The sequence below is a fragment of the Phycodurus eques genome, chromosome 1 (assembly GCF_024500275.1).
Source record: "Phycodurus eques isolate BA_2022a chromosome 1, UOR_Pequ_1.1, whole genome shotgun sequence".
Taxonomy (NCBI): domain Eukaryota; kingdom Metazoa; phylum Chordata; class Actinopteri; order Syngnathiformes; family Syngnathidae; genus Phycodurus; species Phycodurus eques.
In genome coordinates, this window is record NC_084525.1 from 36748724 (window position 1) to 36765991 (window position 17268).

General features: G+C 43.8%; 1 protein-coding gene across 2 annotated transcripts; it reads right to left on the reverse strand.

The window, feature by feature from the left end:
• Positions 1–113: 113 nt before the first annotated feature.
• On the reverse strand, positions 114–15312 carry LOC133409967 (rho GTPase-activating protein 20-like). Of its 2 annotated transcripts, XM_061690628.1 has the most exons (17): positions 14999–15312; positions 14754–14899; positions 11543–11662; positions 10078–10163; positions 8252–8425; positions 7993–8142; positions 7798–7839; positions 7619–7703; positions 7421–7498; positions 7155–7221; positions 6161–6340; positions 5918–6087; positions 3738–3902; positions 3359–3471; positions 2631–2823; positions 1422–1539; positions 114–1323 (listed from the first exon to the last, which is right to left on the reverse strand). In XM_061690628.1, the coding sequence occupies exons 3-17, from the start codon at positions 11612–11614 to the stop codon at positions 557–559; spliced, it is 2460 nt and encodes an 819-aa protein (XP_061546612.1). In that variant the 5' UTR covers positions 11615–11662; positions 14754–14899; positions 14999–15312; the 3' UTR covers positions 114–556. The 2 variants fall into 2 exon arrangements, with proteins under 2 accessions (XP_061546612.1, XP_061546603.1); XM_061690619.1 differs by lacking the exons at positions 14754–14899; positions 14999–15312 and adding an exon at positions 11760–11861.
• Between the last annotated feature and the right edge of the window lie 1956 nt (positions 15313–17268).

The window sequence follows — 17268 nt, forward strand, 5'->3', positions numbered from 1 at the left end:
AGGCTGGAATGGATTCATGACATTTCCATTCATTTCAAAGATGATTTGCGATGAATGAAAAGATGATTTGAGATCAGAGTTTTGAGTTAACAGCGTGGACACGGAACACAAACTCTTATCTTAAGGCACCACTGTATTTTCTAATTGCAGCAATGACATGGAGGGCGCCAAAGTGTTTTGTTGTGTCTCCTAACTATACAAATCTGTCCCTCCCATTAAAAACAGTTAAATTCCTTTTTAATATGCAACACACACAAACAGCAGATGAGACAGACGTGTGCGGCTTGCTAGTCAAACAAGCTACAATAAAGAAAAGTGTCAAAGTGCTGTATGGCGACAGATCCGCCAGGGGGCGGATTTACACTTTCACTTTGTTGAAAGGGCTACATTTTTTATGCAGACAGTACACTACTTGCTTTCTAACAACAGTAAACTACATTAGATGACAACGGCCACTATTATCCCTACAGTTGATCTTTTGCAGTTGTATGTTAAATAAATAGTATTTTCAAATCTGTAGATGCTTAAACTATGAGTGACTAGCCTGCCAAGGATGCTAATATTCATCAATGGTGTTGGTGTTTGTATGTGTGCTGGAGGCAGAGTTCTTCTCCAAGCTCTCTTGTTGAGTTAAGGACAGTCTACGGTCTTTCCTCAGCCAAGAGTTGGGGTGAAGGCTCCTGCAGCTTTTCAAAGTACCCCATTTAAGATGCTCTTTTGCTGGACACTCTTTGCAACTTGACTCTTGCTGCTCATGTTTGCCAAAAATCAGTCTGCAGCTTGTGGCGATGGATGTGGAAGGAGCGCATGCCTTGGTCTGTGTTGGTGCAGGGGAGGTGGGGTTGGAGGACAGGCTGGAGGAGCTCTTCTCCATGGCCGCCAGTGACCTTCTGTACCGCTGGTGAAGCCCCAACTTTGAGGCACGCTCGCTTTTGTCATCATCGTCATCATCCTCGCCAGTGAGGCCGTCCGTGCTCCCAGAGAAGCGCGGCTGAATCTTCGCTAGATACACCAATGCTGGCTCAGATCGCCGACGCTGCCTGTGCATACTGTGCAGAGAAAGGATGTCCAGGTTGGAGGAGGCGGGATCCACGATGGGTGTATCTTGGATCTGCCTGTTTCCCCTCTGCCTCTGCCATCGAGTGTGCCGCACATCCGGGTCCGTGTCCTGCTCATAGTCGCTGAACGTGAGGACCGAATCCAGACTGCCTGGTTTGGATCGGAGACGTCTGCCGCAAAAGCTCGGCGAGCCACCACTGCTGGTATCCAATTCGTTCTCAAGACTGTCGTAGGACGAATCTGTCAAAGGGTACGTCCACTTGTCTGATGGCCATGGAAATGACACAGAAACTGTGTTGAGTACCCATCAATACAGACGCTAAATGCTTTCTAGATTCATGACAACACCAGATCATAAGTACCACAGAGTCCCGTCTCCTGGGTGTTGAGTCTCTGTGGTGAGCCTCCAAACAGAGAGAAAGGCTCCTCTCCCAAAATCTGCTGGCAGTGTTCTATCATGAACTTCACCAAGTCACAAACCTGCAGCAAACCACACAAACATGTCATTGATTTTTTAAGTTACTTTGATATTTACACTATGCATTTTGTACTTCAAAACAGAAATAAATCAGGTTACGAGACTATAGTAACTTTCGTGCTTACTTAATTTGGTAGTTAATTTTACAGATTGCATTGATTTTCATTGTTCCTGTGACAGTGACAAAGTTCTAGTCTATTTTCGTGTTGTAAAAGTAATTCTAGCAAGTCAACTTTGTTTCAGGATATGCATATGGGTAACTACTTAGACAGCCACTTCACCTCTCAGTTTATACTCTGATACTAGTTACTACGTATTGTGTTACAAAAATCATCATACCTTCCTCAGTTTACATAGTTATGATATTATGGGATATTTGACAAATTGTCATAAGTGAGGTGGTGCTTCTGTCGCTGTATGATAACGTTGCGCTACGCGCATACAAGATTGTCGTCGTCAACCTGCACATGGTGATCAGTAACAGTGGCACATTGTAGGACTGCTGACAACGGAGTGTGCGTGAATAAACTTAAAAGGAGGATGCCCAGCTATATGCAGTGCTGACAGTCAGCCAGGTGGCTGCCACAGGTTAAGAAAGAACTACAGCATATGGGAAATGAAGGCATTACCCAGTCAACGGAATGGTGTGCTGCAATGGAGCTAGTGTTTAAACCTAAAAGGAGAGCTGTGCAGACCACAGGAGGCTGAACTGAACACATGAAATGTAGGCCCACAATGGAGGAAGTCATGCAAAGACTGGGACGGTCAAAGGTGTTCACATCATTGGATGTAGCAAGTGTGTTTTACCAGTTCCCTCAAAAATAACCGCAACACAGCCATTGAGAGAAAATGTGCAATTGTCACTTTGGGTCCAATTTGGACATTTTCACTTAAGGGGTGTACTCTCTTTTGTTGCCAGCGGATTTTACATTTTTGAATTTTTTTCAAAATTTCATCTCAGACTCTGATGTATATACTGTGTGTTGCACCCCACACACATGCAGGTATGCAAGGAGAGATTCATAGTGAAAGATATGGAGAAAACTCCACCAGCCGCCACTCGTGGCCATTTTTTGCCCCTCTGCTCACTTGCCTTCCTGGTTCCTTCGTTCTCTGCTTCAGGGCTGCACAGTGCCCCGGGAGGCCAAAGCATGCTGGGAGCAATGCACACCGCCAGGTTGAAGCTTGTCATCTGGTTCTCGTGGGCGTTGCCTCGGATAACATGCAGCACAGCCAGCAAGTAGCGTAGCAACAAGGCGTTGCCATTAGGCAGCCGACACATCATCCTGCAGGAGGAGAACCAACTATTTCTACTCGCTGCTGCAAGATTTGACGTTCTTTCTTTGTTGGACAAACGGACTCCGAAATACAGTGCTCAACAGAAATGAGTACACCCCAGAAGATGTGCTCAAAAGCCATCAGAATAAATAGTTTCTATGGACCACTGTACTACAAAATACCCCTAGAAATGCATGCTATTGATTGGAAGAATGTGGATCGGCGTGTTTGTGTATGACAGATACTAGATGCTTTATTAATCCCATGAGGTAAATGAAATTAAATGTTTAAATTTGCACATGATAAAAATGTCAAAGAATTAACTGAATGTTGCTAAATATGAGGTTTAAACATTTATATTATTTTATGTTGAGCACTGTACATGCATGGCAGATAATAGCAACATATATACCAATGGTTCTCAATGTACAGCTGCATCTACTGTGGGTGAGGATGCTACACTTCAATCTCCACTCTTTCAGAAACAGACAGAGTTTAAAAGGATTATTGACTGGATGAGGTTGGTAAGTGCGTTTGTCACACCGTTTTATTTCTTGCACTTGCTCCTCCTCCCCCTCTTCATCGGCCAGCGCGTCCATCCACTCTTCGTGGAGCTCGCAACACAACAGGCTGCCGGGAATGTTGCGCAGGAAGTCCTAGCAAACATTGAAGAGGTGAGTGGCCAAACAGTGAGGAAAAATGACATTGAGAATAAAAGAGAAGAAGGTCAAGATGACATTTGGGTCCATGATTGAGTAAAAGAAGGCATCAACAGTGCAAAAACTTAACTGCTTGTCCATTAACACTAACAGGGATTAGAATGCAGATTAACACACATGAACACATTGTCCTGCTAATGTGGATGTGCAGGAGGAGATTAAAGGACAGGTGAGAGATATGGGTCATCATGACAGCTACTTACTTTGAAAACACCCGCAATGATGAAGATGTGGTCTCGAGTAAGCGGGAGAAGGAACTCTCCAGAATCCAATGAATCCCGCAGCTCCCTGACGGCCCGAGCACCCGCTGGGCGCCGAAAGATGCCCCGCGTCCACGGGCCCTCGTGATACAGGAGTGCCAGCATGTCCTGGCGAGGGAGAGCGACGATGAAGGCGAGAACTGGTGCATTAAAATCAGTGTGAAGTAGGGTTGCAAAGGAGTGGAAAATATCCGGTGAATGTTCTGAAACGTTCAGGTAAATCTTCATGGGAAATTAAGATGGGAATTTGGGTTATAAATAATCCAAATTAGAAAATTTCCAAGGAAATTAACTGAGAATCAAGGGTAATTTTGTGGAAATGTATCATAGTCATGCATAAATACGAGGGGCAGTCAAAAATAATGAGCCCAAAATGTTGCAAAATTTGTATGGGGAAAGTGTAATCGGCTACAGCACATTCAAAAAGTGGGTGTCCAGGATCAAAGGTGAAGAACAAGAGCCTGCTTTGAGTGACTTCCCTGACAAGCAAATGAGCGGCAGACCATCGTCAGCGGTTAGTCCTGGGAATAGTGCTAAGGTCGAGGCACTGATCAGACAAGACCGTACAGTCACCATTGATTACATCCCCATCAAATAATAAGGGCTAACCCCATACACATTTTGTCCATCCATCTATCCACTTTCTTCCGTTTATTCTGAGGTGGGTCAGGGGGGCAGCAGCCTAAGTAGGGAAGCCCTGACTTCCCTCTCCCCAGCCACTTCATCCAGCTCTTTCGGCGGGATCCCAGGCCAGCTGCATGGTGTCCTGGCTCATACTCGGGGCCTCCTCACGGTGGGACGTGCCCTGAACACCTCACCAGGGAGGCTTCCAGGGGGCATCCTAACCTGATGTCTGAGCCACCTCATCTGGCTCCTCTCAATGCAGAGGAGCAGCGGCTCTCTTATGAGCCCCTCCCAGATGACCGAGCTTCTCACCCTCTCTCTAAGGGAAAGCCAGGACAGCCTGCGGAGGTAACTCATTTTGGTCGCTTGTATCCGCGATCTTGTTCTTCGGTCACGACCCACAGTTCGTGATCATAGATGATGGTAAGAACGTATATCTACCGTTAAATCAAAAGAAATCTTCACCACGGCAGACCGATACAGTCAGACAGATATGAGTCCGCATCACTGCAGATGCTGCATCAATCCGCCTTCTTCCCTCACTTGTAAAAACAAAACCTCAAGATACTTGAACTCCTCCACTCGGGGCAGGAACTCCTCATCGACCCGGAGAGAACACGCCACCCTTTTCTGACTGAGGACCATCGTCTCAGATTTGGAGGTGCTGATTTTCATCCCAGCCACTTCACACTCAGTTGTGAACCGCTCCAGCGAGAGTTGAAGCTCACGACTTGATTTAGCCATCCGAACTACCTCACCTGCAAAAAGCAGAGACGCAATGCTGAGGTCTCCAAACTAGCCCCCCTCAACACCTTGGCTGCATGTAGAAATTCTGTCCATAAAGGTAATCAACAAAATCAGTGACAAAGAGCAGCCTTGGAGGTGTCCAACCCTCACTGGAAACGAATTTGACTTACTGCCGGCAATGTGAACCAGATTCTGACACTGGTTGTAGAGGGACTGAACAGCTCTTATTAAGGGTTCCAGCCCTCCATACTCCCGGAGAACCCTCCACAGGACCCCAGAGATGGGAGAACCTGCCTCAGAGTCCGCAGACTGTGCTCCCTCATCGGAAGGCATGTCAGTGGAATTGAGGAGGTCTTCCAAGTATTTGGCCCACCAACTTACTACGTCCCGAGTTGAGGTCAGCAGCACTCCGTCCCAACTATAACACAATATTGACAGCGCACTGCTTCCCACTTCTGAGAAGCCATATGGTGGACCAGAATTTCCTCAAAGCCGTCCAGAAGTTGTTCTCCATGACCTCACCGAACTCTTCCCTCTCCCGGGTTTTTGCCTCAGCGACCACCAAAGCTGCATTCCGGTCGGCCTGTTGGTACCCATCAACTGCCTCTGCAGTCACACTGGCAAAAAAGGCCTGATGGCGACAGCTCGTAACTCGAAAAACTCGTGAGTACGTTCCTGGTATATTCCCATGAATTCCCAAGTTTCTATTTTGGCAAATCATGTAATTTTGCAACCCCAGTGTGAACACCCACCATCACAGGCTTTGGGAGGGCCTCTTCTACACACACGACACTGAGGGGGCGGCCGAACAAGCAGCCTTGAGAAGCGGCGCCCATGGAAGACGCCAGCTGATGGGAGGAACCTCGCAGAAAGGCCCAAGTGATGAGCGAGCGCCTCCTTTTAAATGGCTTCTGTGGGAACTCTGAAAGAGACAGACGACAGTATTAGAACCGCTGTGCCCGCTTCAGTCCACTGCGCCGCACACCTGAGCTCACCTGTCGCCACCTGCGGTTGAAGTGTTTCCTCAGGGCGGGCTTTGAGGATAAATTGGCACCGCTTGTGCATCTGCAGCTGCTCCGCCTGTATCGCCCAGTCTCTGTCCTCTGGCGCTGTAGCGCTGTGGGTCAGCGCTTGTCGCACATGACTCATCTGGATACTGAAGGGGAACTCGTGACCTGAGACAGAGGAGAACCGGGAGTAGCTACTTCTTCATGCGCATCACTTTGTTGTTGTTGTAAGCTTTAAGCTCTTAGTGGCAAGAACAAAATAGTATGCCATGGACTCAGAAACATTCATGTAACCGACTTGTCCTACACAGAGCCCCAGCAACAAATTACTCTGCACCGTCCCATGTTATACCTATTTGGTGGCCACAAATTAGCATTTTGTGCACACGTTATATCTATATCATGCTCACAATTAAAATTTTTCACAGGCATGTCTGAATCTGTGTAAAAGAGTACCACTGAACGTAAAGACGATAAAATTGTGGCTGACCATAGAAGTGTTTTGTAACATAGAAAAGTGGTAGACATTTCCGATCTGTCCTGGTTGCTCAGTACAATATGGCCAAGCCGACAGACAACAAAACATGAACTACCTCCAAAGCACAAGCATTTTTTTTTTTAACGGTGGTAAACATCATTATGCACTGACAATGACAATTCAGAATGTTATTCAAAACATTGTCCTTAAAGTTAATAAGGATTTTAGGATGTGACAGTTTCACTCTGCACTATTGATTTCTTGATTTATATAATGGGAATATTATTAACTCAATACTAAATATGAGGTTGAACAGTGAACTAATTTTGTTACATTGTTTTTGGATTTATTCAGCTAACAACTGACTGACAGTTCGCCTTTGGTTGTGAACTTTCAAGCACATTTAATATTCATTCAAGATTTTCAAGTTTCGAGATCCAGAAAACAGAAATCCTGCTTCAACCTAAATTAAGCGATGGAGATGAACAAAAGCAAATGTCTAACCAATGAGTTGATAGGGTGTATTGTCCCTCTTGGAGAGGATCCACAGCTGGTAGTCCTTCACGTTACCCTGAACACAAGAACAAAGTCAGATACTCATACCACAGAGATGTTTTTCTCCACAGACAAATTTTGTTTTGTTTTTTTAAATATAGCATCGCTTTTGTCAGCAAGTGACAGACAGTGGATAATAGAGGAATCTTGACAAAAGTATGCAGGACACAGGAGGATTGTATCTCTGAAAATATACAACTCATGATGTTACTCACAATAATGCTAAACTGCTGCAGAGCCAGTCGGATCACCTCATTGGTTGAATCAGAGTTGCTGACAGGCAAAGTCTTGGTCTAAATGGTGGAAGAGGAGGGACATACAATAGTCACAAATGGGAAGCAGGGAAAATATGGTAAAAGTCTGTACAGATTTAAAAAAAAAAATGTTTTTTTTTTAAATATAAATCTCCTTACAACGGCGTAAGTATTAAGTCCCTTCCCATACACTCTGAGAGGGATGGTCTTAGGTTCTTCCTTCTCTTTTTCCTCTTTAATTCGACTGCAGAGAAAATGAAACGGAAGTTTTGTTGCCTCTTGTGTACAAACACACATACGGTACATACTTTAATGTACAGCACTTGAGATAAGCTGACCTTTTCAGGTGGCACAGCCATTTCTCTTTTTGTTCCGCTGAGCTGACGGAGACATGCCAAACAAAACCCGTAGTGCCAACGTTAAGACTTTTTTCAAAGACTTCTACAAATAAATGCCTGATGTGTATGCACTTATATTGTGGCTCGGGCTCTTTGGATCCTCTTATGGACATGTTTATTGTGTGTGTGTTTCACCTGAATGTTGCAACGGAGTTACATGTGGGCCAGCCAATGACAAAGCTCCTCTCAGGGCATGTGCTTCCTTCACACACCTCCTCCAGGCAACTTGCTGTCCACATTTCACATACAAGCGCCTGGGCCTTCTGCTTGAATTGGTTGGCTGACCTGGTGCAACGTAAATTACATTATTCAACTCTAGCACGGACGTGAACATCTTGCTTTCAGATACAGGCATTAAAACACACACACAACATGCAAACACACGTGTGCTTACTTGGCTTTGGCGATCACTAGGATGTCTGTGAAGAGGAAGAGGTTTCTGTCCTGTGTCTGCATGCCAGTCTTTAACTGAATGTGCCCATGTAGTAGAAATAACCTATCGGGCATTCTCAGAAAGGACTGGACCAATGAGCATGTCTCTGGGAACACAGGAACCAGAAGGCTCTCTCTGGAAGAGGCCAACATGTGGATCCAAATCACCACCACTCAATAAGAGATGCAGATCTATAGAAATGCATGGTCTTAGGTGACCAAAATGCATCCCACAGGGCATCCTCCTATTGTTTATGATATTACATTTGTAAATGTACCAGGAAAAATGTTCAACAAAACATTCAGCTCTAATAGTACTGTTACAGTAGCTGACTTTTGAATCATTTATTTGGATCTCCATTAGCTTTGGCCGAGGTAATTGCTGTCGTTCCTGGAGTCCACATCCACCATTGTTATTGTAAAGGTCCCATATTTTGGCTATTTAGACGTCCATGGAGTGACTCTCGAACATGGACTTAGTATAAAATTGTCAATTTCATTTTTAAAAAAAAGAAAAAAAACCACCTTGTCACACTACTGTCCAGAAAAGGCCCCTCTGACAGCTACTTCTGCTTGACGCAGTTTTGGATCCACTTTGTTCATATTTGGCTAAGACCACCCCCTTTCCTCTGATTGGTTGCCTTCGTGTAGAAGACCCACATGTATGAGCATGTGTATTTATTATGTTGACAGCGCTGGCTCGGGAGCAGAGAGGTAGGCAGAGATCTTCGCTAGTGACGTATATAAGCTGGAGAAGTTTGAATGACCTGATTTCAGGCTTCTCGGCAGAAAAACATCCGGAACTCAGGAATCGTGGACTATCTTAATTCATATTTCATGTTTACTGAGGCACCGTAAAGCCAATATTACATCCCAAATATTAGAAAAAGTTGGTTTGGTAAAATATGGCACCTTTAACACTGCAGTACACCATTAAAAAAAGCACAACATAAAAATGACAAAACACCTCAAAATAATGAGAACAAAACTACAACACTTTCATACAGTACAGGACTTAGTTTAAATCAACACTACAGGGTGTCGCAGAAATCACGACAGTACACTTCCTTTTTTCATTTTTTTTTTTTTCTTTGGGACAGATGTGAAGCCATTAGCATTTGACGGCTTAGGCATTGCAGTTTTTGCAAGCATATCATTGCCTTGCCCATTGCTTGCAACTGACATTGGAGCTGTGTTGCAAAATAATTTAGTTTGTTGTCCCTGACTGCAATTTAGCACCAGTTTGAGAGGCTTTATGGCCGCTACACTGCTCCAACGCATCGTAAAATTTCCGCTATCCGTTGCAAGTTTCTGATAACAGGATTTCTTCATGACAAACCATGCAGCGGAGGGCCTGATACAACCACCACTGATGAAAACACCAAACACCTAGAGCAGGCGTTGCACTGGAACTCCATTCAGCGAATGCTTCAGAGTGTGATAAAACCACACCTGTACCAACTTCAGGTTGTTCGAAGGCTTCAATTACGATGGTCAACAACCTGAAGTCATTACAGGTAAACATATTACTCTCCAAAGCACCCACTGAATCGAGCCCTTTTTGATGCCAGGTTCCAGTGTGTCCCCTCACTCCAAAGACGTAGTGTCAGAAAATAAACCTGGAGAAACTGGGTCTAGTGCTCGAAGGGACAAATGATTAGTTGAATGATTTGGTACCAAGAAAGAGGCAGCTGCTTATCGTCATTTGCACAGATAATAAAAGCAACATGCTTTTTTTTGCAATTAACATCTGAACTACGCCACATAGGCGTGTGGAAAGGATTTTACCTGGAAAGGGTCTTGGACCTGGAGAGAGCTTTCCTGATGACTAGAGCGGGTGCGGACTGACATCGAAGACTTTGGGAGTTCACCCGCTAAACGAGACAAAAATATAAACACTACAGTCTTGAAGGTTGCAGGTTCAAGATCCAACGGCAGTGGTGTTTTCATTCTCTCCCACTCGTATATTAAGACTTGTTCTGAGTCACTTCCACATTGCCCACCGGGGGGGGGGGCACATTTTGGAAATGGCCCACCTATGCTGCAACTTTGCACAACAGAGCAAACATTGTTCTGTAAATATGCCACGAATGCTCACGCATCTCTATACTGTATTACTATTGTCAATCATAATAATGGCCAAACCAGCCTTTTTTTGTTTTTTTTCTTTTTTTTTTAATCCTAGCTCAAGGTTCTCCAAATCTTAATTAATAGGCCACACATTTTGGCCATTGTAATTCTGTGTAATACTGTTGATCCAGCTAAGTCACAGGGGGACAAACATTCCAGCCGTGCCACACTATGATTGCCCCCAGAGTCTGATTTGTTCACTAATTTATCGCATTTGACCACCACCATAACCAGCTAGTCATGAGTGACTCAGTACATTAAGGACTGGTTCAATACCCTGCAGTATGAAGTCAAGATGGAAATTGGGACAGGGTTCTGAATAGAATTCACAGCAATTGGTGATGTGCCTTTGAGCAAGGGCTCCTGAAACTGCACAGCGCCATCACTCGAACTATGCCCCAATGCCCGCCTTTGTGAATGTGTCTGTCATATGGACTGCACTGCATGCAGTTTTTAATATACAGGTTATTATATATATATATATATATATATATATATATATATATATATATATATGAAATTCTTGCTCAAATCATAAAATTTGAAAAAGTTGTGTGAGACGAAATAAGCTTAATGTCAAACCCAAGTTTAATTTTCGTGCAATGTTTTACCTTTTCTTTCAGTGTATAATGACAAAATGGTCTTTGGTGTGTTAGAATATGCTCAAACACAGTCACATGCATTTTTTTTTAGATAATTAAAAAAATACACCAACAGTAGGTTTAGGACATGGTACAAAAAATTCAAAAAAGTCAAAAAGACAAACGTGTGTCGTGTCACAGTAGGTACATATTTTGAACATTTTGTTTGAATGTTGTTGGAATTTGGATCAATACATCTTTTTCATTTCATTTCATTTGGCTAGGACATGTAGTTTCTCACATATTCATATTTCAAATGATATTTTCTTGGGAACACCACCCTTTCACTTTCCATACCGCTTGTCCTCATTTGAGTCACAGTTACTTGGAACACTGAATAATAATAATAATAATAATAATAATAATTGATTATTATTACTACTCATTTCTGGGAACCAAAATGATTTGGGCATTTTACATAAAATAGATAATGCTTTTCAATTGACAGCAACAAAACTGTATCCAATATTAACAATATCTACCCGTCTGTTGTCGCTTTGTCCCGCACCCTGGCTCAGTCTGTCCAGTTGATGTTGAGGAGACATGTTGTCCATCCAGCCTCCAGACGTTTGCAGATCAGTGTCCAGCTGTCCTCACGCAATCTAATCCCATTAATGAGATCCGGGACGACAAAAACATCTCAATGCGTTGGAAGTTGCAAGAAACTGTCAGACTTCGGATTAAATGACACGCACATACAGGCAAAGAGATAATGATAAAATTCGAAATTGTCAAAGCACCCTCGGTGAGGAACGCCGCAAGAGCCACAAGCTTCTTGTCTTTGTGGATTAGCCACCTCTTAATGCTTCTCCACTCATTGCAGAGGCGGTGCCTGAGCACAGGCAGCAAAAAGTTGACTCTATTTTTAGAAGTTGCTCTCACCTTATTCGAAAAGACAGAGTAATCATCACCCTCAACTATCGGCACATCCCCTTACAGTCTGACAAATAAACCCAAATCATCTAAGGAGGACATTTGGAAGTAAACATTCAATTCCACTGTAGTATGCACATGACCGGTGGCTGCACCTAACAAAGTCAAATACTTCATAACTGGACTTAAGTAGATTTTTTCAGGTGTCGGTACTTGAGTATTTTTTTTTCTGATGAGTTGTTACTTTTACTCCCTGCATTTGAATAACGACATCTGTCCTTACTTCGTGGAAATAGGCTTGCTACTTTTTTTCAACCGCCAAGGATGACGACACAATGTAAAAACAACAAATGCTGCAGAAGAGAAGTCAATCGATTTAAAGATCTGAAATGGTTGAGATCTTGGGGACTTATAAAGGTGGAAAGAACAAGGACAGCAGCGACATGGAGTCATGTGAACCAGGCTGATGATGCAACAGATTCGGAAAGGCAAGATATTCCCCATCCATGCATGACCTTATTAGAAAGCTCCCCTTCCACCACTGTTTTTCTATTCATTTTTGATCATCTGGGATGTCCTTTTATCGAGTTTGCATGATCATTGTGGTAGGAAATGCCAAAAATGTCCTTTTTCAAGCTCTTCTAGTTCATCTTTTCCGCCTGGCATTTGAGATGGTCAGATTTCTCATTATTATGTGACATATAAACGAGCTTTGCTCTAATTGGATCACTCATCTTCCCTAATTTAAATATGGAAGATGGCTTGGGTCTTATCGGTCCATATCATGACGTCCATTAGATAGATGTCACGTCCTTCAGTGCCTCGTTCAGACTCAAATCCCTCGCATAAAGTTATTTATACACACGGAACGCGCATTCAAATACAGGCTATAAGTATACGTATGTTGTGTTTTACAACAATACTTAACTGTATTTGTAATTGTTAATGTAACTGTGGTGGATGAAATAGCAAAGCTTGCATTTACTGTCGCTGGGGTCACTACACAAGTATCTGCACTTCTACTGAAGCACAGGGTGTGATGACTATTGCCACCTCGACACGCCACAACAAAAAAGATTTCAAAGTGAGAAATGCTAAGTAACACAAATTCAAATGCATTTTTGTTTTTTAAACCAAACATTGTAAAGTCAAACGCAATCTGATATGTTCTAATTTCAATATAATTTCCCCACAGCAATCAATGACTTGTTCCAGTGACAAAATGTCACCATCATTTAGTAACTTCACCGTAACATTTCAAAATTCATAACTGTTATGCAAGTGTAGTGGATAGGTTCACTGTCGTAGAACTAACGGTCAATAAAATTAAACTGAACTACAATTAGGATAACTATGCAACCCTCGGGCATGTAATCCTATGATGATGACTGATCTCAAATCTCGTGAGATTTGCTGATGTTGCGTGTGATATCAAACATGGTGACAATGGAAAATCCAACTTTTGAGGGCTATTTGTCAAGAAGTGACAAAGGATTTTGACGGCAGGTTCCTCTGCAGTTCATCAAAGATTTGAGAACACTGAAATCCAGTTTATCGATTGGGCGTCTGGAGAAAGAGAAGTGGGCCACAAACTGGGCTAAAGCCAAACGAGGCCAGCAAGTGCTCCTTCCCCAAATTGGCCACCATCAGCCCCGTTTAAATTGGATCACTACAATGATGACTTTCCCTGATGTTGATAATGAGCAGCCTTGGGCGCGGCACAGAAAAGCACGTTTAATTCCCATGTGAGAAAAGTGTTGATTTACTCCATTATGTCATGTTTCAGGAAATCTGGGTAGAACCCTAACCCACATTTACAATCCTATGCTGGTTCGGTAATGTTACGTGTTCCTAACTAAACGCAACATCCAAACTTGCAGACATTTTGGGGGGCAGGAGCTCAAGCCCACCCCCAAAAAGGCACCCCCTTGGCAAATGATTCCAAAATTTAGGAAAAAATATAGTAGGAAACATTTAATTTAAATATATTTTTGTTACCAGAAAAATTAACACAGTCAATAAAAAATACAATGGAGGTGAAGGGAAGATGCAGTGGATATAAAAAGTTTACACGTCCCAGTTCAAATGCCAGGTTTTTGTGGTATAAAAAAACAAGAGCAATCTTGATGAACCTTTTGGCCAGACTTAAAAAAGGTATATGTGGCGCAAATACAACACCGCTTATCACCAAAAGAACACCATACCTGCTGTGAAGAAATGGTGGTGGCAGCATCATGCTTTGGGGGTGTTTTTCTTCAGCTGGAACTGGGGAGTGTAAGAGTTTCTTGACCTTTTTCTTTGTTTATTTTTTTTTTTTTGGGGGGGGGGGGGGGGTGCACCCCTAAATTGAATGGTAGAACTCCTAATTTTTGTAATTTTTTTTACGTGATGTAATTTTTAATTATACAAGCTAGACAAGTGTATAACCATACAATACTTGGATGAAACTAATTGTTTTAAAAACACTCCCTCTTTCCTCAAAAATATCCCTCCCACCTCTCCTTAACTGGGCTCTGTCTGAATAAGCTGCACAGAGCAATACACTACCTTCCAGTGATATACAGTCGTAGTATAAATACATGGCTTAAACCAGGATATGTGGAACATTTTTTTATGTTCTACCACTTAATACCAGCACAGTAACAACAACATCCATCCATCCATACATTTTCTGTACTGCTTCTCCTCACTCGGGTCGCGGGCGTGCTGGAGCCCACAGGCGGGGTACACCCTGAACTGGTCAGCCAATCGCAGGGCACATAGAAACAAACAACCATTCACACTCACGTTCAGACCGACAGGCAATTTCAATCAACCTACCATGCATGGCTTTGGGATGTGGGAGGAAACCAGAGTACCCGGAGAAAACCCAAGCAGGCACGGGGAGAACATCCAAACTCCACACAGGCGGGGCCGGGATTTGAACCCCTCAGAACTGTGAGGCGGATGTGCTAACCAGTCGCCCACTGTGCCAACAACAACAATAATTATTATCATCATCATTATTATTATAATATGTATTATTATTATTATAAGGTATGGTCCCATCGACCTTTTTCACTTACGATCCGATACCGGTACTGCAGCCATGAGTTTTAGCCGATACCGATTTCGGTCCGATGTCAGCAATAATCATACATATTTACTTATTTTGTTGTATGGCATTTTAGAAAAGGCTTGATCGAGTCTTCTTTTTCTTTCGGCTTGTCCCTTTAGGGGTCGCCACAGCGCCTCATCCTTTTCCATGTAAGCCTATCTCCTGCATCCTCCTCTCGAACTGCCATCATGTCTTCCCTCACGACATCCATCAACCTTCTCTTTGGTCTTCCTCTAGCTCTCTTGCCTAGGAGCTCCATCCTCATCATCCTTCTACCAATATACTCACTATTTCTCCTCTGGACGTGTCCAAACCATTTAAGTATGCTCTCTCTAACTTTGTCTCCAAAACATCGAACCTTGGCTGTCCCTCTTATGAGCTCATTTCTAATTTTATCCAACCTGGTCACTCCGAGAGCGAACCTCAACATCTTCATTTCCGCCACCTCCAGCTCTGCTTCCTGTTGTCTCTTCAGTGCCACTGTCTCTAATCCGTACATCATGGCTGGCCTCACCACTGTTTTATAAACTTTGCCCTTCATCCTAGCAGAGACTCTTCTGTCACATAACACACCTGACACCTTCCTCCACCCGTTCCAGACTGCTTTGGCCCGTTTCTTCACTTCCTGACCACACTCTCCATTGCTCTGGACGGTTGACCCCAAGTATTTAAAGTCCACCACTCTTGCTATCTCTTCTCCCTGTAGCCTCACTCTTCCCCCACCACCCCTCTCATTCATACACATATATTCTGTTTACTTCAGCAAATCTTCATTCCTCTTCTTTCCAGTGCATGCCTCCATCTTTCTAACTGTTCCTCCAGCTGCTCCCTGCTTTCACTGCAGATCACAATGTCATCTGCAAAGATCATGGTCCATGGGGATTCCAGTCTAATCTCATCTGTCAGCCTATCCATCACCACTGCAAACAGGAAGGGGCTCAGGGCTGATCCCTGATGCAGTCCCACCTCCACCTTAAATTTGTCTCTCACACCTACAGCAGACCTCACCGCTGTTCTGCTGCCCTCGTACATGTCCTGTATTATTCTAACATACTTCTCTGCCACTCCAGACTTCCGCATGCAGTACCACAGTTCCTCTCTGGGTACTCTGTCATAGATTTTCTCTAGATCTACAAAGACACAAGGTAGCTCCTTCTGACCTTCTCTGTACTTTTCCATCAACATTCTCAAGGCAAATAATGCATCTGTGGTACTCTTTTGAGGCATGAAACCATACTCTTCTTCTTCTTCTTTTCCTTTCGGCTTGTCCCGTTAGGGGTCGCCACAGCGCGTCATCCTTTTCCATGTAAGCCTATCTCCTGCATCCTCCTCTCGAACACCAACTGCCATCATGTCTTCCCTCACGACATCCATCAACCTTCTCTTTGGTCTTCCTCTCGCTCTCTTGCCTGGCAGCTCTATCCTCATCATCCTTCTTCCAATATACTCACTATTTCTCCTCTGGACGTGTCCAAACCATTGAAGTCTGCGCTCTCTAACTTTGTCTCCAAAACATCGAACCTTGGCTGTCCCTCTTATGAGCTCATTTCTAATTTTATCCAACCTGGTCACTCCAAGAGCGAACCTCAACATCTTCATTTCCGCTACCTCCAACTCTGCTTCCTGTTGTCTCTTCAGTGCCACTGTCTCTAATCCGTACATCATGGCTGGCCTCACTACTGTTTTATAAACTTTGCCCTTCATCCTAGCAGAGACTCTTCTGTCACATAACACACCTGACACCTTCCTCCACCCGTTCCAACCTGCTTTGACCCGTTTCTTCACTTCCTGACCACACTCACCATTGCTCTGGACGGTTGACCCCAAGTATTTAAAGTCCTCCACCCTTGCTATCGCTTCTCCCTGTAGCCTCATTCTTCCCCCACCAGCCCTCTCATTCATGCACATATATTCTGTTTTACTTCGGCTAATTTTCATTCCTCTTCTTTCCAGTGCATGCCTCCATCTCTCTAACTGTTCCTCCAGCTGCTCCCTGCTTTCACTGCAGATCACAATGTCATCTGCAAACATCATGGTCCACGGGGATTCCAGTCTAACCTCATCTGTCAGCCTATCCATCACCACTGCAAAAAGGAAGGGGCTCAGGGCTGATCCCTGATGCAGTCCCACGTCCACCTTAAATTCTTCTGTCACACCTACAGCACACCTCACCGCTGTTCTGCTGCCCTCGTACATGTCCTGTATTATTCTAACATACTTCTCTGCCACTCCAGACTT